The sequence below is a fragment of the Phaethon lepturus genome, unplaced genomic scaffold (assembly GCF_000687285.1).
Source record: "Phaethon lepturus isolate BGI_N335 unplaced genomic scaffold, ASM68728v1 scaffold21684, whole genome shotgun sequence".
NCBI classification, from domain to species: Eukaryota; Metazoa; Chordata; class Aves; order Phaethontiformes; family Phaethontidae; genus Phaethon; species Phaethon lepturus.
The window spans coordinates 20,270-41,520 of record NW_010535754.1 but is presented as its reverse complement, the minus strand read 5'-3'; the positions used below and the strand labels follow the sequence as shown (position 1 = coordinate 41,520).

Sequence of the window (21,251 nt, the reverse complement as noted above, 5' to 3'; positions counted from 1 at the left end):
GCTAGGTTAATCATTGGACTCAATGACCTTAAGGGTCTTTGCAACCTAAACAGTTCTATGATTTATCTCAGTCTGCAAGAGTCCACCACCGATTGCAGGGGCAACCAAGATTTGTCAGTGCCTCCCTCCTGCTTCCAAGTCTTCTAGCCGCCTCAGACATTTTCTCCTTGAAAAACAAGTATGTTTTCTCAGGCAGCTCACAGGCATGAAAATATCATTCCTGTATATTAAATCAATGTCCACCACTACATCTTCCTTCCCTCCTCTCAAGCCCAGGATATAAAAAAATTGTGTATTTTTGCTTTATCAATGACAAACTATCTTATACCCCTATTCTCTATTGTCAGGTTAGATCTTAAAATCCGCTGCTAAAGAACACAAAGCCCATTTGGCTTTTTAGGTTTGTTTTTTTTTTTTTTAAATTTATTTTTTATGTGTGTGTTTTTACAGGATAGTCATTAGCTAGTATGTTCAGTTCCTTTTTTAGTACTAGGAAGTTTTTACATACTTTTCAGGACTAAGGAAATCCAATCCTAATGGGGATCTCTGGGCACACACACTCACAAAGCACAAGGGTAAGTAAATTGTACTGTAAGTGGTGTGGTACATCCCTGGGTCAAATCCAGGTTAGGGTTTTAAATCACAAGTCTGACATCTTTATCATACAAACTGCTACCATTCTTGGTGGTATATGCCTCCTGAGTGGTGGCCCCACAGTCTGAGACGAAATCTGAAATATTGCAAATATCCAGGTAGAATCCTTCTTCCCTAAAAATATAATCAGGGACAGTAAAGCCACAAACTCATGTGTGTTTAAAATCTCCTTTAAAGAAAACCAAACCAAGTAACTTTCGCCTGATCGGTTCATTGGTTCGATTTGACCCATGGCCTTGAACCGTTCTATTCATACAAGGAGACCATATGGGGGTGAGAACATCATTCCCTCATGGTTGAAAGAGTCACCAGAAGGTCAAGTCAATGGACCAGTTTCTTTCTTTACCTTTGTTTGTTGCTGCCTCCATGGCAACAGGTAACTGCATGATATAGTCCACCCTCTCTGTGTAGCGGACCTTTCTGGACTGGCAGCATTGTGTGCGTTCTTCCACCAGGAACCGGAAAACATCACTAGGGTTTTCTGAACCTACAGGGTTCCTCTGAAAGGAATATTAGATCCAATCATTTAAGTGATGATCATTAAAATGAGCAGAGAACCCAAAGGCTGCCGGTTGTTTTATGGCAAGCACTACGACACCAAACTTGCACCCAGATCTGACAGCTCAGCTTGCGTTTTTTTGCATGCAGAACTCTTGCACCCACAGAGAATCCCATTGAAGTCCACAATGTCTACATACACAGCAGCATCTTTCTACACATTAGTAACTTGCAGAGTATGTGCCTAAAGAATCTGAGCCAAGGTAAACAGAAGAAGGTAGGAAGGTGGCAGGTTATAGTAAAGATAGAAAGCTCAGGTAAATAACATGGAGCATCCTTTCAGCAAACAGAATTGATCTACCACTCTGAATCTGCACTGAAACAGAACAAGCAACTTGTAGTTCATTATCCGGATGGGAATGTGATACAAATACCTCCTCTTACTGTTCATGTTAATGTCTGCTAATCAGGCAAAACCCAGAAAAATGTCTTCTAACCACCCTATAATCAGTACATGCGTTTTGGGATGTGGAACATTATGCACGCAAATGTTAATAACTTCACCTAGATTGTAACACGTGAATAAACACTCTTGATTCTTGGAGAAAATGGGAAAAAAGAGGGAGGAAGGATGGACCACAAATAAATGCTTGAAATCAAAACTGCATATATTTGTAAATTTCCTTTTTGGAAAGACCGTACTAAAATTCACAGTACTGATTCTTTTACACACAGTATTGAGCTGAGAGCAGTGGAACTAATGTTTTATACAGAAATATTCAACTGACTTTGCTTTCAGCAGGGAAGTGCTTCCTCGCATAGTGATTCAATGACATACAGCTGGGATTTGTAAAAGAACTGCACACGGTAATTAGTTTACTCCCAACAATGATATAAATTTGGAATAATAATAATAATCATACCCAATTCACGAATATTCCAAGACAGACTTCAATATGGTAAAAAATGCATAGGGACATGCAGTAATTCAGATTTTCTCACCTCTACAAGATTTATAAGATGTAGGAAAAATTCCTGTGCGTCTTGTTGTCTATTAGAGGAAAATTCTGGGTGGCCTTTACTTATAAAAGCTTTAAACATTCGTGGAGATATTCCATTGTGTTGAGGCTAAATAAAAGAAAGAAAAATCTTTTAAACAAGGATTTTTTATTAATTCCTGGACCAAATATCCCAAAGTCATTCCATTGCATCTATCTATAGCCCATTTCTGCCACTGGAGAAGTGCTAGTTTCAGTTTCATCTGGTTTTCCATTTTAATAAAAATGGAGAGTCCTGAAACATGATTTGAGAGTTGTAGAATATGTTCTATGACCTAGTTCCTACAGCATTCACTCTGATTTTTCTATAGCATTTGCAAGTTAAGAGAGATTACTAAAAGCTTGCTAAAGGTTAGTAGTTTTCAGAAAGCCTAAAAGCCTACATTGATTTCTAACATTTGAAATTCCTTTCAGAACCCTGTTCCACCTACAAGTATGTGGGTATTGAAGGACTTTCATATATCAGCTAGCAGCTTTACTCAGGACAAAACCTTTCCAGAGATTAGCAGCTTTACTCAGGACAAAACCTTTCCAGAGATCTCTACAGAATCAAACAGAGAACAACTAATGTGTGCAGCACGCGTTCCCAGATGGGTTGGTAAGAACAGACGTGAATTTGCAATTTGCAGGTGCCGGTCATATTGAAGGACCAGAACATACTGCCTTTAGGCATTCAGTTACATAAGTACAGAACTACCATAAGCCAGGAAATCTCCAGCTTCCAAAAGAGTCCTAGTTTTGACTTTCTCACCCTCTATACGACTTTAGGAAGCCTCCCCAACCACCCTAAACTGCACCCTCAAGACAACACTAGCTATTGTCCCTTTTAAGTAACACTTTTGAAAGGGTCAGAATCTTTTACTCAGATTTGCCCTCATCCTCCATGAGACCAAATAATTTTCAAGACAATCCAAGCAGAAGTGTAGCCTTTAGGATATATCAGAGGCTGTTAAATACTCAGCCGATGTCACTCATTACTACAGTTGTGCTATCATACCAACATAAAAATAGAAAAAGCAGCATGAAATATAAGTCACATAAAACACATACTAAAAGAGCAAAATTTTATGTTTGGTTTTACCAAGGTAAGGTATTTCTAGACCCACTGAAATCAGATTCTCAATTTTAATGCTTTTTCAATTCCTGGCAGTACACCAGCAACCACATTAGGTTAAGGTGCTTTTTAAAGGCTCTTGTGAAGAGACTGTGAAATATGTTCATCTGATTCGTGTGACGAAGTGTAATCTTCTGTACTTTTATGGATTTCTCCTGCACCATAAAAAGGGGTATTTTACAGGAGAAAGTTAAACTACTTTGCTGGTATATCAGCTCAAACCAGTTTGACCACTGACCGCATAGTATTGTGTAAAGAAAGTGCATGCATAGGGTTTGGGGTCATCCTAGGGGCACGCCGAAGAAGATTCGAGAAGGCTTTAGCAGGTGAAGAGGGCATGCGCTGAAGAAGACACGCCTGTTCATGAATATGTATTAGAAGACACACCTATTCATGAATATGTATTGGCCAACAGGATCACGCAGAGGAAGATTCGAGAAAATTCTAGAAGGAGAAGAGGGCATGCGCCGAAGAAGACACGCCTGTTCATGAATATGTATTAACGGACAGGATATAAACCAGGAACAGGAACTGTACCACGTGCGTCTTGGTGGAGCAGAGACTCCCGGCGCACCCAGCGCTGTTTGCTTGCCTCTATTCGCTTAATAAATTGTAAATTTGAATTGGAATCCTGTTTGGGACTAAATCATTTATAACAAGACCAAGGCTCAGTATTGCTTGAACAAAGAGATGTTCTAGGGACTTCTGAAACTTGGGTTACGTATCACTTCAGTGTCTCCGCGGCCTTTCATCAAAGCTAGGACCGGGGAGAGAAATGCATAAACCAATCCAAATTACTATATACCAGGCTTCTTTCTATGTCAGAAGCAAGAATATGGCAAGGTGGCACATTTGCCCTGATGTATAATGCAATGAGTTTGGAATCAAGGCTTGTTTCCATCTATACAGTTTTTACTTGACCAATTGAGCAAGGAGAAGAGAAACATCCCATGTGTGATAGTCTATAGAAGAAGATTGGATCTTGCTCTCTAAACCACCTCAAGGACAAGAAAAATAAGAGAAGAAATAGCAAAGCTCTAAACAGAAAATCAAGTCCTAGCTGATGACCCTTAAGGCTTTCATCCTGTTTTTAATGTTAAAGTAGGTCCAAGAAAACTGCTGCCGTTTCCACACTAAACTCCTGTGGTGAAAAATGTTAGCTCCACACAGTACCATGAATATTTATAGAATACCATCTGTCATTAAAAAGTTCTCAGTATCTCATTGCTAGTAGTGGCTGCTGGGCTAAACATGGAGGTGTAGCTCTATTTGAAGGGTTCAAGTCCCTGAACTTTCGGTACATTATTCTTAATTCATAACCTGTATGCGTTTAAGAAAGCAGGTCAGTCAGTATACATAATTTAATGTGAGGAGTCTGTTGAAATCTATTCCACTATTCCTTAGTCACAGTGATGTGTTGATAAGTTTTAATCTTTATTTAAAGGGAACAAGCAGGATTCAGTCATTGTTCCAAAACAATGAATAGCTACTGTACAAAGCAATTATTCAGGAGACATAGAACTTTCAGATCATACAAACTACTCTGTACGAGATGCTATGTCTTCAATCCAAAATCTCCTCAGCATTTTGATTTCAGAAGGAGAAAGTTCTGTATCAATAACTGATAGATGAAGGTAGAGGAAAATATTCATTTCCATGGAAACTATCACCATGATTCTGGGACAGAAGCATGCAGGACTCCTACTGTGTATAAAACTACAACTTAGTATAAGAGATTCTTTCTCCATAAGACAGCTCTTTTCTACAGGTATTATTTCAGTATTGGTTATTAGTTGACCTTTCATTTCTAAATATCCCATCTGTGGAGTCTGTGGTTTGACTCCACATGCTGCTTGGAGATCACAATAACAGAGGTTGGCAGGGACAAAAATATATTCTAAGTCGTTTTCCCAGCATCACACTAAACAAGATGTTTCAGGGTAGATGGTTTGAATAGTAAAACAAATGTAAAATAATAGATTTGCTTGGGTAGATAACATTGTACCAATAACTAACATTTTGCTTAAGACAACTGTTAATTGGATGACTCTAGGGAAAACAAAGGCAATTCCAAAAGCAGCAGAGTTTGAGCAGAGAGGCAAAATCTGAACTAATCTCACTCTCCAAAGGCTGATAGAAACTTAGCAACTTAGAAAGAGAATAAATTTTACCATCTCACCACTAAGCTACTGACAGCTTTTCTTCTTCACAAAAGCCAAGCAAGAACAGGTAAAATGATAAACCAGTGAATCAAGCAGTCCCCATGAACCTTGTTAATACAAACAGATCAGTCAGGCCTTCATCAAAAATTATCCTTACTGCTAAAACCAAAAGACTGTTGGACAAAGAAGAGACTTTCTGATGACTGTGAGAGTGAACGTATTCATTACTGGGTGAGGAAAAAGCACAGGCAGATGAAGGCAAAGGTCTGTGGATGTTACAATGCCAACATACACCTGGATGATTTTTGCAGCGTAAGAGAAACAAGCAACTTTCATGTTGCAGAAGAACAGCACAAAGGCAATATGAAGATTACAGAGCCAACAATACATGAGCTCTTGAAGCTAGATACTAGCTAGATACTGTGAGCTAAGCATCTGTTTTTCTGCAAAATTACTGAAAATTATAGTAAAAATAAAAGTCCCCCATGGGTAACACTCACTATGACAGAGAAATAAAATTCTGTATTACCTAAACATGGGAAAAGGTTATTTCATCCTCCAATTCCTCTCTCCTTTGTGTCTAGCATGTTAGCTATACAATACTTGCCCCTCAGTATACCTTTGTTCTGAAATTGCCTATTCTGACAAAGGTGATTCCAAGGTTTTTTTCTATTGTGAATTACTATAAATCAAGATATATACATTGTTCTGCCCAGGTTGTCCAGCAGTTAGAGTTTCAATTTAAATCCAAAACCACATATACTACTGTGCTTCCAAGATGGATCCCACTGGCACAGACATGCTTCTACATGATTTCTGTACCATGAAACACTTGAATAAAGCCCCAGTGGACATGGCTCTGCATGGCCCCTTCCATCTACATGAAAGCCTCCAGCACGACTTAATCTTGCATTACCTAGACAGCTTCTCCTGAAATCAGGTGGAACAGTGTCAGACACTTCCTGGACACAACTCTTTAGCTCTTTATACTTCTTTCTGAAATTTAAAGAGGGTTTAGAAGTTTGCTTCCAAACACTGAGGACTCTCAAGATAACTTTTTGTTCGTTTGTTTCTCAGAGAAGATAAACATAAGATGCAAGTTCTATGAACTTGTGCACTCATCACTGAAGCAGCAAGATACTTTATTAGCGGAACCAATCATTGCTTTGATGCTTTGCACAAATAGCCCCTGACTAATATATTCCTGACTAGAATCCTGCACATTCCACCTTGCTAAGCATCCCATACTGGATCCACACGTGTTCTTCAATGCCCGGCACCTGTTCCCTTTTCTCAGGATATCACTTTTACCTAGTTACCAGGCTGCACAAACTCAGTCAAATACCTTGTGTTCTTCTTTCATCACCTGCTCAATAAGCTCAGATTTCATGGGTGGCTTAGAGTACTGGCCTGAAAGGAGGCCGTGTCCCAATTTAGCCCTGTAGGGAAGAAAGTGGCGGGGTGGAAATGAACATGTGAGAAAAACAGAAATGAAGAGGAGATTTTTATTCTAAGCAAAAAAGAAGTTTACTGTCTTTGACCCCCTGATGAAACACCATTACCTGACACTAAGCGGGCAAATCTTCCCATTCTACTTTGTGCCATATTTCACTTTCAAGCCCATGCAAAGATGTTTTTCCACCCTGTCATTAAATTATCTAGTTCTATTTAACTTGACCAAGTAAACCGTTGAGAAGTGTCACTTACATCTGAGTGTTGAAATCTTGTGTTGGATCAAGAGGAGAGTAGTCAAATATTCGTGGAAGGTTTCCCACATACCTGGGCAACAAGAAGAAAGCAGAAACATTCACATATTGCAGCTAGATTTACTCAAGAATAGCCTAACAGATCCTCAGTCCTCAGCAATGATACATCAGCAGGCTTCCTCTGGGCTAACAAGTTAAATTTTGCATCATAGCAATGGCTTAATCTATCCGTGGTGAGTGCTTCTATCATGGAAATATAATAGTAAAGAAATCAGGGAATGGACATTTAAGCTTTGCTTAGAAGCTTTTAGCTATAAAGGATATGGTTCTGTTGTTCATCTGGAATTTAAATTCTATTCCTTGATCTTGAAATAGCTGCAGGATAGTGTTGCTCAAAACCATAGAGCTGGGTTGAGAACGAGTATATTGTCTACTCCTAACCAACATTGCCAAATAAATTCCAAATTTGTATCAGGACCAAAACATGTAAAAAGAATGTTTCCGTTGAGTTTCTTCAGAGAAACAAAGGCTAACTCCTGACAACAAACACTGATGTATATATTGTTCTAGCCAGCTTGTTGAAAAGCAAAGCATTTAGTAGCACACTATCTGAGCATTGCTTCCTTCAAGCACAAGAAAAACAGGTCTGGCCATGTTGAAAGAAAACATCTAATTTCTGCCTGGTCCCTCTTTCATTGGAGGGACTCCACTACTTTGATTGATACTAAGTGCTCTAGGTAACTCCAAGGATCATGCTGTGGAAAATAGCCTCCCTTAGGTAAAGTCTATTTTGATATTTTTTGAGAATGCAGGTAGAAAAACTGGCACTTAATGAATCTACAGACTGTAATATGGCTAACACAGTAAACACAAGTCTTCTCCCTCTTCTTCTCTAGAAGGCAATTGCTACATGAAAACCTGGGAGGCTTTACACAAACCTAAAAGTCTTACTGTCAGCACACACACTACTACTACTGTGGAATGAAAGAGCACTCTGAATCTTATTGCAAACCATAGTCTGGTCTTTATACAAAGGCTTCTCTCCTTGGAGTAATGTGTTCAGTTTTGATCAGTCAGGAATATTTCTTGTTCTATTGTGCTTATGATGGATGACAGGCAGACAAACAAAAATGCTTTTGTCCTTTTACTCTCTTAATTATTCAGTGGAAGAATATGCTCACACTGCCATTTTCATGAAGTGATTTTTTTTTTTAATCACAGTTTTAATTTTAAGAATGCCTCTGATAGTTTCCCTTTTCTTAGACAGACCTGCATACAAAAGGTGCATTGCTTTTGCATAGATCAAATGCATGCGCATTGCTAGCATAGATCAGTATTAACATGTTTGTGCCAGTACAGTTTTTTGCACAAGTGACACTGGAGCAACAGAATGATTCCCACAGCTCTATGAAGGCCAGTGCAAAACCCCTAATGTGATACTGATGATACCAAGAAGAGATGTGTACGTACGTATATAAAAAGCAGAGATAGAGCAATCAAGTTACAAGGTGGCATATGATTTCCCACCATTGAAGCTATGTGAGTAAGTTCTGATTTCAAATGCAGAGTGGAGTTTATGTTCCAACCTTTTCCAGAACAGAACAATACAATCATTAAATCCCCTAAGCGGCCACAGAACTGACTGGGACTTGTTTGCAGGTGAGACAAAAATCAAAATACCATTTTGCTTAGAAAAATAAGAGATTGAGGAACACAGCAGCTAGCGATAAGAACTAGTTTGAAGATACTTACGCTCGCTGAAACTCTGGGATGCTGAAAATGGCTTGCATGACAGCACTGAGGTAGCAACTATTTCCCAGGTTCTTCATGCCTGTGTATCCTGGGCCATACATGGGCTTCAGTTTCACACCAGCTTCCTGAATCACTTCCCATTCAGAGACTCTTGGTTTTATGTCATTATCTCTTAGCCCATTCTCTGTCTGAAAGCAACAAGGTATTTATTTTTATCTGTGTATCTTTTACAACAATTATGCTGCTGCTGCTATCACCACCAACTCTGCAATCCATACTCTTGGAAAAAAGAGCCAAACCAAAGGAGAAAGGGAGGTAAATCCTGCATGTAGAGGAGACGATCAGGGTCAGCAGAGTAGCAGCTTCCTCTTCCAATATACCTCTTAGCTCTTCACCCCAGACCACTGGCTCTTTGAGTGTTCGTAGTTGTGACCTCAGTCTCAGCTGGGAGCTTCACTTCTCTCGGGGCTGTGACCTCAAGCCTCAGCATCAAAACACTGCATTTTTTGAGGTTTCGTATTCCATTTGTAATGGCTACGGATATCTGCTGCTGTAGAAGCTGGTCCTAGCAAACAAACCAGATGAAGAGATGCAGATCCAAGAACTCTTCCCTTCTTTCAAATGGGAAAAGCCAGAATTTGTGATTGTGAAGTTTCTCCCCTTTACAGCTCAGCTTTCAGCTTGTAGGTACAGGTCACTACAGTGTCATTTACTGCTAGCACTACTCCACCACTTCACCAAGAATTTTTCAGTCTGATCTGAAGACCAAAGGTGAAACCTTTGCAAGAGCTGAGACTAAGCTTTCAAGGTTGCTGAGTAAAACAGGTTTTCCAGAAAGACTGATGGATAAAAGCAGTGGGGGCTTTTTTTAGCCCCCACTAATTTTAGCCCCCCACTAAATAAAAGCATATTTATAAAAAATAACGTGGGCAAGGAAATTCGTATACCAAAAATATCATTAGTACCATGAAGGCTTTTGAAACTGCAGTTTAACTATTCTCTATCATTTTAGAGTTATTAGTTTTCTCTCCACTTGGGACAATGAAATACACTAAACCAGTATCAGGTTTGCTCATCTTTAGAAGTTTTCAGGTTCTCAAGTAGTGATGTACTAGGCTATGTTCTTCAGTGAAAAAATAAACACACCTGCCTTTATAACCATATTCCATTCAGACTCCTTAGATCATTTAAACAGAACTGGAATCAACATCCACTAAAATACAAATTATTGAAAGGACTTTGCTGCTAATACGGACCAGCAGCAAGTTCAGGAACAGGACCCTTTTTGGTTCAGTGTCTTTCTAGTGTACCACACCACAGACCACACTGTCTTCTAGATTTCAGAGGATTTATTTTTTCATTTTGTAATGTATTTATTAACATAAACTGAATTATAACTTTGCATAAAGAACTTTTCAATCATTTTTTTACTTATCCACTGATTAGCTTATTTTTGCTTAAGATCTGTATCTGTTTACACATACAAGAGGCTTTCCTTCACTCACTGTGATTAAATATTCCAGATATTCTTCTCCAATTGAAGGTGGTTTTTCATCTTGAAGGAAAATGGCACATAACTCATGAGAAGTGAAATGTGTAAACTAAAGACTACAAAGGAACTCTGTCAAAAGGCAATTTTCAGTTTGGAGAGTAATGATTCACTCATGTCAGACCTCAGAAAATAAAACACAGATTGGCTGGCCGAATTTTACAAAACTAAATACTATCATAACAGTCTGAAAGAAACAATACAAGCTACAAGTTTCATTCTTCTCCATTTTTTCTCCCACCCCCAACAAAACAACAAACTAAAAAGACAGATTTCCTACCACTTGCATCTGCAGCATATCAATTCCAAAGTGTGACAAATGTTTTGCTATATGCGGATCTAAAACCGGCTCCTCTTCATCAAAGGAATAGACATCTACAAAAGCAGAGAGAAACAGACGAGCTGTAGTATAAAATATTATCCCTTCTCTTTGTTTACCAACATTGCATTCTCAGTACAGGACTGCCTATCGAAGATGCCTTATTCATACTCTGTAAGTTTAGTTATGACCAGCAGAAAAATGTGTAGACATCCATATAGCTCAGTAAATATCTTAAATGTTCTCAATACCTCAACTACTCTCCTCAACAGAAATTACATGCCCTCACAGTATTAAAACCTAAGAATATTTATACTTATCATAGTATTTTCTGCCCCCAAATAAGAAATTTGTGGGAAAACAATGAATGGGGCATGCAAAATTCTCAGATATGCAGCCAGTCCACATTTTGAACATGGCAACATGAGAGTCTCCATTTTTGTGGAGCTACTAGATACAGACAGACACATTAAAACTGTTGAGTATATGGGGCCAACTGACTACTGCCAATGTTATTTAATTTCTAGTATAGTTTAAGGAATCCACTTATGTCCTTTTCTCACAGAGATACAGAGAGAACTGGGAAATTCTTTATTAGAAATAAAGAGGGTTTTATTGGATTGGACACCATTGAATTCAACTTTGAAGATTAATCTTGTGGTTAGGGAAAAAGACTGATTTCATGACTGAGGTATCTTGCTTTATTGTATGGGAGATCTAGATTTCAGTTCTAGAAATTTGGCAGTGCAAAGTTCAAACTGTGCAGGGAAGCAATATGTCTAGTGATGGTATTTTAATTATGAAAACAAGTTTAATAAACTCAACAGAAGAACTAAATGGTTGTGAGAGAAAAAAACTCATATTTAGTGTTTACCAAACAAATCCGGTAACAAAGCTGAGTCTAGAGCAGGTTTCATCTACCTGAGCAAGTAACAATAAAGCTGCAGGCATCGTAAAAGGATAGGAGTGGTAAGACATGCACTAGTATGACTTGAACAGGCCTTTCATCTTTTGCCTTCTCTGGCCTCTTTCTCTGTAGTGAATGACTACTTCCCTGCTTTGGTCTCATACCAAAATCCAGAATCCCTCTGCCAGTCTGCCGGCACTTCCCTCAGCCAAGTTTCCTTCACACCCAGCAGTTCTCACAGTGACCTTGCCCTCTATGACCAGACATAGGCTGAAAGAAAACTTGGCCAGGAGAAAGATGAAGAACTCAGGAGAAGATAGCAGGAACCCAGATAAAGGCTGTTCACAACAGAAATCCTTCTGAAAGTTCCTTACTCTGCCCTCTCTTGGCAACTACAGACCCTGGCTCTGATTCAGCCCATTCCTTACATAAGACTTTAACAAAAAGGCAGTCTCCCTGAAGTCTGCTAGTACCAAACCCACACTGAAATGATAGGTTGAAGGTTAGCCAAGAACTCAAAGAACTAACACAACTTTTAAAATTTACCAGCCCTATGAAAAACATTAACTCTTTCAAACCAGGGAATTGTGCTTTTGAGTCATGCTTTCAGCTGCTGATTAGCCATCAGACTCTCTATTAACATTGATCTTGACCTCTCTGGCACGTGTGTGGCTGTAGCTGCCCATCTGTTGGAATTCCACTGTGTGGTAGCAAGCGTGCCCAGAAGACATGACTGTTCATCCACATGCACGAGATCACAACATTCCCATAGTCTTCTGGTGAAGTCACAGTGCAGCCAAAAGATCCTGTAAAGTTCAAACACCTAATGGAGTGAGATTACACATGAACTGATCTTGGGTAACTACTTGCAGTGTGGAAGCTTTGATTTTGTTTTCCCTCAGCTCTGGCAACTGAAAATAGAGCAGCCGTCTGAGACTGACCCAGAGCAGCAGAAATGGAACACAAGACACATTAATCTTTTGCTCAAGCCCAGTTCGTGTTGTATACTTTAGCTCTTTCTGCTGTGTAGCCAAAAAATTAATGGGAGGGAGACAGAATTCACTTATTTAAAAAAAAAAAAAAAAAAAAAAAAAAGCGCGCCAAACACAGGTCTGTAGTGCTGTCGTATGGACTCTGGTAGATAAGGAACACAGACAAGTCAGCAAACGTGACATACAAAAACTGGTATCATTAGAGTGAGAAAAGGGAAAAAAGGGAGGAATATGGGGGGGAACAAAAAACCCAAGAAAAATCTGAGACAGACAACACATATATTATTAAACAGAGAATAATCATTATTATTCATATTGTGGTAAGAAAAGAAAAATGACATTACTACCTGTACTTTCTTTTCTTCCACAGCTCAAGATTTACACCTGTTCTATGTGGACATCACTCTTTCCTACTTAAAGGATTACAGGCAGTGGCAATACTGTCCCTGAAAAAACAAGTTGCTCAGGATCCCCCAAATAAGTATTTGACAATTGCTGGTATTGGCATCCACAAAACAACTCATTCAAGCACCTGTCAGATAGGGCTGCTCACTGCCAAAGCCCCATTCCATTCCTCAAACCAGTTTCAAACACGAAACCTCACAATGACTTGAAATGAAATCTAATGGCACTGTTGAGGGAGGCAGCAGGTAGCACAGTCTGCCAAGTAGTACTCAACCTGTTGAAGCAGCAACCTTTTGGACTCTTGTGCATCCTGTCCAAGGTTCAAGAGCAGAAGACAGAAGCTTGGTTCAATTCCTGCCCTGATTCCAGACCTGTTTGTTGACAGAATGCTACAAAATGGGGCTGATGCCCCAGAAATCTTTCATAATGTATACATCACAGATTTCTCAAGGAAAGACAAGGAGCTCTCCTCCACTCCCTCTGTGTACATGTAGGGTAAGTAGAAATGGAATACTGGCACCTCTTCTTTCTTCTTCTTGCTAGTATGAAAAAGGAGTAAGTTATGTCAGCAGCAGCACTAAGGCTTATTACTCCTCTACCATCATCTCTTCACCCTCAGACCAGGGAAGCAGAAACCAGACAGCCATGGAGCCTTTTTCCTCAAGCTCATCTGTCATCCAGCCCTAGCGAGAGGTTATGATTACCACTGCAACATAGATCAGAGAGACAATAATTACTGAAAAGGAAACAAGGAGGGTTGGGGGAGGGAAGCCTTTTCTATAGGGAAACCAAGTAAATGTCATCCAGAAGAACAAAGGTCTGTGGAGAACAGCTGGTGCCCCTCATTCAGAGGGAAGGATGACAGCCTGTCCTTTGTTATCCCAAAGGCCACATAAGAGAGGAAGCAGCTGATCGGTGGGAGGCAGGAAGACAGCAGCCATAAGGAAACAAGTACTGCTGCTAAAGATGAGAAAGAAAATAAAAAAAAATTGAAAAAAAACCCACTAAGGAATATTCTGTTTATTCTGTAGATGCAGTTGAAACCTACAGCAGGGCAAATTCTAAACACCTTCAATAACTGAGAGATTCGGATATAAATCATCCAAGACCAGGCTCATGCAAGGAAACAATCTTCCATCTGGAAGAGAAAAGAATGAATTTTGCTCAGTGTTTCTGTGGCACAGCTGGTTGGATCTGACTACAGTCTCCTGTATTCATCACTGAATAGGACTTGAAGATGAAAAACTCTCAACTGACAGGTCTTAAAAAAAGGGGGCTGCTCTAAAGAGCTATTTTTCATCCATATGGCCATAAGCACTAAAACCAAAATATAATCATGCTATGTGTTCTTCCGCTTTTTGTATCTGTACAGCTGCAGCAAAGGATCTCTTTGCTTATGACTTTTTCAGTTTCTCATGTTTTTACTCCATCTAATCCTCACACATCATAATCCTCTCCACGGCAACACTGCAGAACATCACACTTGGAGAATATGCAAGCAAGGATACATCTATAGCTTTTTTCCCTCTCAAGGTCATCAGGCATTTTACAAATGAGCATCATAGCAGCCCCATGAAGATAAGTGTTCATTAGACTGAACAAAATGTTACTGAAACCATAAGGAAAACCAGTGCGGTTTCCAGAATGATAAAAAAAAAAAAAATACATGCTGTTAAGAAGGGACTTTTCTGACTTTAAAAATCATTACCCCGTTATTGTTTCTATGTTACATAAGATTGAACCATTTGCCCTAGCAAATGTAGCAGAACTGGAAAATATTGTTTCTCCAGATTCTGCCGTTTCAAAATAATACCATTCTTCTATTATAAATCCACTATTATACAAGCCCAAAATACTATTTACACCAAACATAAATTAGGAGGAGAAGAGCAGACAAAAAAAGGGCTTTCTCCAACTGGAGTGTGTGTCATTCCCCCCAGCCCCAATCAAGATTCACAGACTCACAGGGTTTTCTTTCCATATCACTAGAAGCACTAGAAGCACAAACCCACTTGGTAATAGATATACACTGTTAGTCTCATGCACAAAAGATACCCCACCTCAGAACCTGCCAGGTAGCTAACCTGCTCCATCAGGAGTGATGGTTCCCAATTTCACTGCCAGGGGATAACCTGTCTCCTTGTAGTGCTCCATTGCATGCCCGTTCCCCCCACTGCCATCAAAGAACCACTTTCCACACAGCACAGAACCATCCGTCAGGTTTAGCCATAGATTCTCCCGCAGGTCACATTTTGAGCATTTCCAACCGCTGCAAGAGAAAACAGGAAGAAATGGCAGAAATAAGTAAGGCAGGAACTAGTCCTGTATTTCCAATTATGGTAGGTCAAACCAAACATACACATCCAGTCCAGAGGCATGCAAGAGAATTGCTGGCCGAGTTGCTGGCTTTAGTTCTGTTAACTCTGGACTATATTAGAAAGCCTACAATGAACAAACCTTATTTTCCCTCACCTGGGGGGAATTCTAACACCATTGTCTAACTGTACAAGTGTTTTGGCATGTTTAGATGCCTGTAGCTCGTCTTCCCAGGAGTCAGGGTCCTGCTTCCTGTAGGGTGATTTTGCACTGACAAGTGCATCACAAGCTATTGTCACCTGGAAGACAAACATATGTCAATCAAAACCTAACATGATTCAGTGACTGCACAGAACTTGGCATTTAGCCCATTCTAACCACATACAGAACTGAGTATCAGGAAGACTATTTATATATTTAAATATACAAGTAATCTTCTAGATGGCAGTTATTATTTTAGCAGGATAGTAAGCACAACATGTACTATGTGAACTTCACTTCCCTGGGACAAGCAGGCATCATAAAGGAAAGAGTACAGGAGGTAAAAGGAAATCGGAAGAAACAAAGACAAAGCAGACTTTTAAAAATTACTGACTCTCTATTATAGCTGGTTAAGAAAGATCTTTGTGTAAAAACAAGCACCACATGTAAGAAAAACAAAGCACCATCTTGATAAAAACTGAAGCAGGAGACAACTCCTATCACCACTTGCACACACTCACTGACCAGTGCTGGTAACTCTTCTATATTGGGTAATGATATTTCATAGTGATCAGGAAATATAATGAGTTTTGCTTCATCTTCATATTCAAAGTCATCACTGTTGAGATCACTGTTTGTCTCTAGATCTGGAAAACAAGATGGGGAATGTTAGGAGATTGTCCCAAGATCAAGGTTCCTGGATTGTGGCAGGGGTACCACTATGAAGCATTGCTTGCCTGGCATCAGCCTGCAAGCTGACACTGACAGTAGTTTCGTCCGGCTGGAAATGTTTGTGAAATCCTGATCTAAACTGAAATCTGACCATCCTTCAAGAAGATGTTGTGAGGACAAAAATTTCCATCTTAATCTCATCCCCAGTCACAGTCAATTTGGCCCCTCTCCAAGTAGTGCACTGTTGCAGACATCACATTCTGGGAAGCAGCTAACAAAAATCTGCTCATTTTGGACAAAATCAGAATGTAATACTGCTGTCCTTTTACCCAGGATCTTGAAATGCTGTACAATATGGAGACCAGGTCACACTATCCATGCCCAAATGTTTCAGCCCTCCAGATTTTTCCAGATCACAGACCTGGCTGAAACGTGCTATGGCTCCCATCCGTCTTGAACCTGTGGCCTTTCCTCCCATGAATTTGTCCATGGCTGGAAGTATTCCCACATCTCATCCATAGTCTCAAACACCTACAGCAAGTACTGTTACACCAGCACTATCCCTCTCTTGCTAACTCCACTCTGTAACCAGTGTAACTATCTGTTTAAAAAGCACTTATTAACTCATAAAGCTTTTCTTTGAAGATCAAGCTTTCCATAGTATTTGTGTACACTCTTATTCCAGTGTAAGGATGACTTTTTTTGCTTAAATATGAGCCTTGATCAAGCAACATCAGCTAAAATGCTTGCCCAGAAATAACTGAACCCAGAGAAAAGCTAGGAGGGTATGTAAGTAACTAAATGGCTAATGTTTTTATCTCTTGCTTCATTAAAAACATAATTATCCCATAGTGACAAGAATCAGTTAAAATCTTACTCAGTTCTTTCCAGGACAACTGAAAAAGGTAAGAACAGACATGTGCATGTTGTGTCAGACATTTCACAAGATTCAGTTGCAAGAATAGCCTGGGTAAGGATGGGATCTCCTGGATCCTTCCCCCATTTGGAGATGCTGGATCTACGGTATTCCAATGTACCAGAAAGTCACTGACAGCATAAGATTCAACCAAGAAAGATGATGCATTAGCAATAGCTAAAAGCTGGCTCTTAGTTTCATTGCAAGTACATGCATATGCTTAATGAGTCACCTAATGCTAAATGAGACTGGCAGCAACCACTGCACCCTGGGAATGCCTGAAGTCTCAAAAGCATATTTGGGAGAGAGGGGAAGTTGACAGAGGCCAGATTCAGAAAATTATTTACCCAGTGAGCAGTAACAGCCTGAACGTCCTAAGTGATAAAACAAGTATCAAAAGATATTTTAACTTGACCTGGAAAGACCACCTGTTGAGAGGAACATAACGCAGTTTCCATTCAATTCTTGGCTCACCTGCTGCACCTGCCAGTCCTGAGGGGTGACAACACCCACTGTCAGTGACTTCCAGCAGCATGACCTCTCTCTCAGCAGCAACCAAAAGACCCTTTTCATGAGCTGAGTATAGACACAAATGCCAGAACCTTTTCTTATACTGAAAACATGACATTTATGAAGAAAATATTAATTACTAATTCCGCAAGTCACACAATTTTTATAACAATCCCTTCCCTTACTGCAGCATAAGAGAGAGAACCAGAGACCTCACTTTACTCTGGGCTTTCTTCTCAGCTTGTATTACAATCCTATGTTCTGATACAGGAGTGAATCTCAACAGAAAGAGTCTGCCACAGTAAGCTCTTTTGCTCTATGAAGCAAAGAAACTGAGTACCTCCAAGCTGATGATACATACGGCAATGCATCACAGAGAATTTTCACTTAATGACCAGAAATTTGATGGTGGCAGGCATAGCAAAACCAAAAGCACTGACCATCTCCTAAATGTGACAGACGTTTCTCAGAGAAGATAAAAACTCTTTAGTTTATGTTCAGACACATTTAAAGGCAGCAAACGCCTCTTCCAGGGCCTGCAGTCACACACTTAACTCAGCCACCAGAGGACAGCTCACATCAGCTGCTGTTACCTGTAGACATGTGTAAGACCTGCTGGTATTTTAATTTCCTTATGATACTGACATTAAGTTTATAGCATTTACAATCTGCTATGCAGAAAGAGAAATTATATGGTTGCCTGGGTTCAAAGTTAAGACACACAGTTCAGCTCATCTCACAAGCCAGACAATAACAGCCAGGTAGTACTTGACTAGCTACTGATCTGACCTGCATTTGAACTAGTGATCCAGGGATGAAAGACTGAGTATCCTATTAGCAACCATCCGCTGTCATCTAAGGACCTCACACACTTAGGAGCATCAGCCTTCTGTGTGCAATGGGTAGGGAAGGAGAGTTCCTTTTTTCCTTCTCAGGCTTCATATCATTCATGTTACCAGAAAAGCAGAAAATGATGTCCGGTCAGCATGACATTCTGGATGTCTGACACACCGATAAGGCAGCATCACAATTCTTATTTTAAAGAAAGATACACACAGCTTCAAAACAGTTCCAGGAAAAAAAATTAGGATTTTCCTAGCAATTCCACTTTTGAAGGTGACCGTGTAAAGCTGATACACTTCACTCCACACACCTACTCCCTCTGAATAGGAATTAAAAGGACCACCAGTGCTTTTTTGGCAATTATCACTCTGAAGACAGTTTCTCAGGGTTCAGATTCAGTACATAAGAGTGGAAAGGACTTCTAAGGTCACTGATTGAAATCCCTTGATACAGCAGATGACCATATAAACTAATCCCCTTTTGTTGACTGTCAGACAGGCCCATTAATGATGTCCAGTTGAAAACCCCCAAATCTTTGGCACTGGTGAGGCCGCACCTTGAATACTGTGTTCAGTTTTGGGCCCCTCACTACAAGAAGGACATTGAGGTGCTGGAGCGTGTCCAGAGAAGGGCAACGAAGCTGGTGAGGGGGCTGGAGCACAAGTCTTATGAGGAGCGGCTGAGGGAACTGGGGTTGTTTAGTCTGGAGAAGAGGAGGCTGAGGAGACCTTATCGCTCTCTACAACTACCTGAAAGGGGGTTGTGGCGACGAGGGTGTTGGCCTCTTCTCCCAAGTAACTAGTGATAGGACAAGAGGAAATGGCCTCAAGTTGTGACAGGGGAGGTTTAGATTGGATATTAGGAAAAATTTCTTCACTGAGAGGGTGGTCAGGCATTGGAACAGGCTGCCCAGGGAGGTGGTGGAGTCGCCATCTCTGGAAGTGTTCAAGAAACATGTGGATGTGGCGCTTCAGGACATGGTCTAGGGGACATGGTGGCACTGGATTAATGGTTGGACTTGATGATCTTGAAGGTCCTTTCCAACCTAGTGTTTCTGTGATTTCTGTGAAATCACTACTCATGTTTTTAAATCTTGGCTTGTATGTGCCGAGAGCCATAGCTGCTAAGTTCAGTAAGAAGTTCTACCTGCATTATATTTTCTGTGCCTGTGCAAGGACCAACACAGCTAAGAAAGCATGCGTGTAGGTATAATAAAAACAGAGACTATTACTTTAGAAGGCAATGGAGCCCACACTAAATGAGGGCAGAGGTTGACCCCCTAGCCAGTGGCCATCACATGCAGTCTGCAGGCAGTTTTGAACTTGGATGTTAAAACTAGCGCAGAATTTGAGAGAGGAATAAGAGTAACTATAGCAAAGAGAAGCAGGGGGAAATCTACTTGCAAATGGAGCATATTTGATTAAAAATTAATATAACACTAAAGGCACTGAAAAATATGAACTTTCAAGCACTATACTTCATACAAAGCTATCTCTTGGACAAGGATGTTCTTCCAGGATGTACTTCTACTCAGTAGAAGAATCTCTGGGAAGAAAAGGGTTTACTCAGTTCTAAGACCAAGCCACAAGACAACTAACCAGTCTGTAATCTTTTTAAAGAGCTGAAAGCTTGATGGTGAATGCCCATATGACATTATTGCCCTTCTAGTAGACTAAGAGACTAAGAGCTTTATGGTGCCCCCTCAGAGTGCCAATTAAACACTATGGTCACTAAGACAAAGTGTCCATAGGTCATAAGTGTTGTGTTGGGAGGCCAGGACAACAGGCAAAGCAAAATAACAGACACGTTAAAACAGAGGCTTGACTGACGTTGTGAGCAAGCGGTCAGTAGAGTAAATTTACTCCAGCTCACAGGCATCTCTTTACTGACGGTGAGAAATGCTTTGCTGCTGAACTGACTGAAACAGCTGGGAGTGGAAGACAGAGTACTGTAAACCAACCCACCGGAGGGGAATAGGAGGAGTGGATGTGCCCAGATCAGATTTAGACAAGTTACCAACTGACGGCACTAACAATAGTGGCATAAGGAGACTCCAGGCAGGACCCCCAAACAGGATTTCCTGTGCATATGGATGTGTCTGTGTGTGTATGAAAGGGAATACAAACATGGAAATTGAATGAGGATGTTGACTAGTGAGCCTACTACTAATTTTGAAAGCCTAGAAAGACATCTTACAAATGTGGGCTTAATCCTGCTCTCACTGAAAGAAAGGGACAAATTTGTATTAACTTGGAAGTGCAGGACTGAGTTTTAAATCAAACGATTTCTTCCTGAAGCCTCTAAATAATGGTGAATTGCAGTAGCAACTCTTCGCAAACTATAAGCTATTCAGTTCATTTGTCTTCAGGCACATCTGAAACACTGACTTTATAAAGGTCGAAATTAAAAAAACAAAGCAAAACAAAAAAAACCTTTACAGTCATAACGTTCTCCTTTGTGGCAAAAGGAAAGCAAAACTTTCTACTAGGATCATTTAGATCATTCATTACTTGTAAAATGACATTCAAATTGCTTGCTACATCTCCAAAGCATTAGTGTGCTGTTCTTATTGCTAGGTAGACCTCACCCCTTGGATTTTTGGCACAGTCATATGTTAAAAAAGCAAAGCTAAACCACCGAAATTCAAATTCTTAACTATTTTGCTAGTAGCATTAGC

At 40.1% G+C, this 21,251-nt stretch overlaps 1 protein-coding gene across 1 annotated transcript in view; it reads right to left on the bottom strand.

Moving 5' to 3' along the window:
* Positions 1–1,000: 1,000 nt before the first annotated feature.
* Positions 1,001–21,251, bottom strand: part of LOC104613601 (ubiquitin carboxyl-terminal hydrolase 13) — a gene marked incomplete at both ends in the record, with an annotated part of 29,929 nt that continues 9,678 nt past the window's right edge. The window contains 9 exons of the mRNA XM_010285968.1: positions 1,001–1,154; positions 2,155–2,280; positions 6,832–6,925; positions 7,194–7,265; positions 8,945–9,132; positions 10,774–10,868; positions 15,201–15,385; positions 15,589–15,731; positions 16,159–16,280. Coding sequence (XP_010284270.1) covers positions 1,001–1,154; positions 2,155–2,280; positions 6,832–6,925; positions 7,194–7,265; positions 8,945–9,132; positions 10,774–10,868; positions 15,201–15,385; positions 15,589–15,731; positions 16,159–16,280 — 1,179 coding nt within the window. The remainder of the gene's footprint in view (positions 1,155–2,154; positions 2,281–6,831; positions 6,926–7,193; positions 7,266–8,944; positions 9,133–10,773; positions 10,869–15,200; positions 15,386–15,588; positions 15,732–16,158; positions 16,281–21,251) is intronic.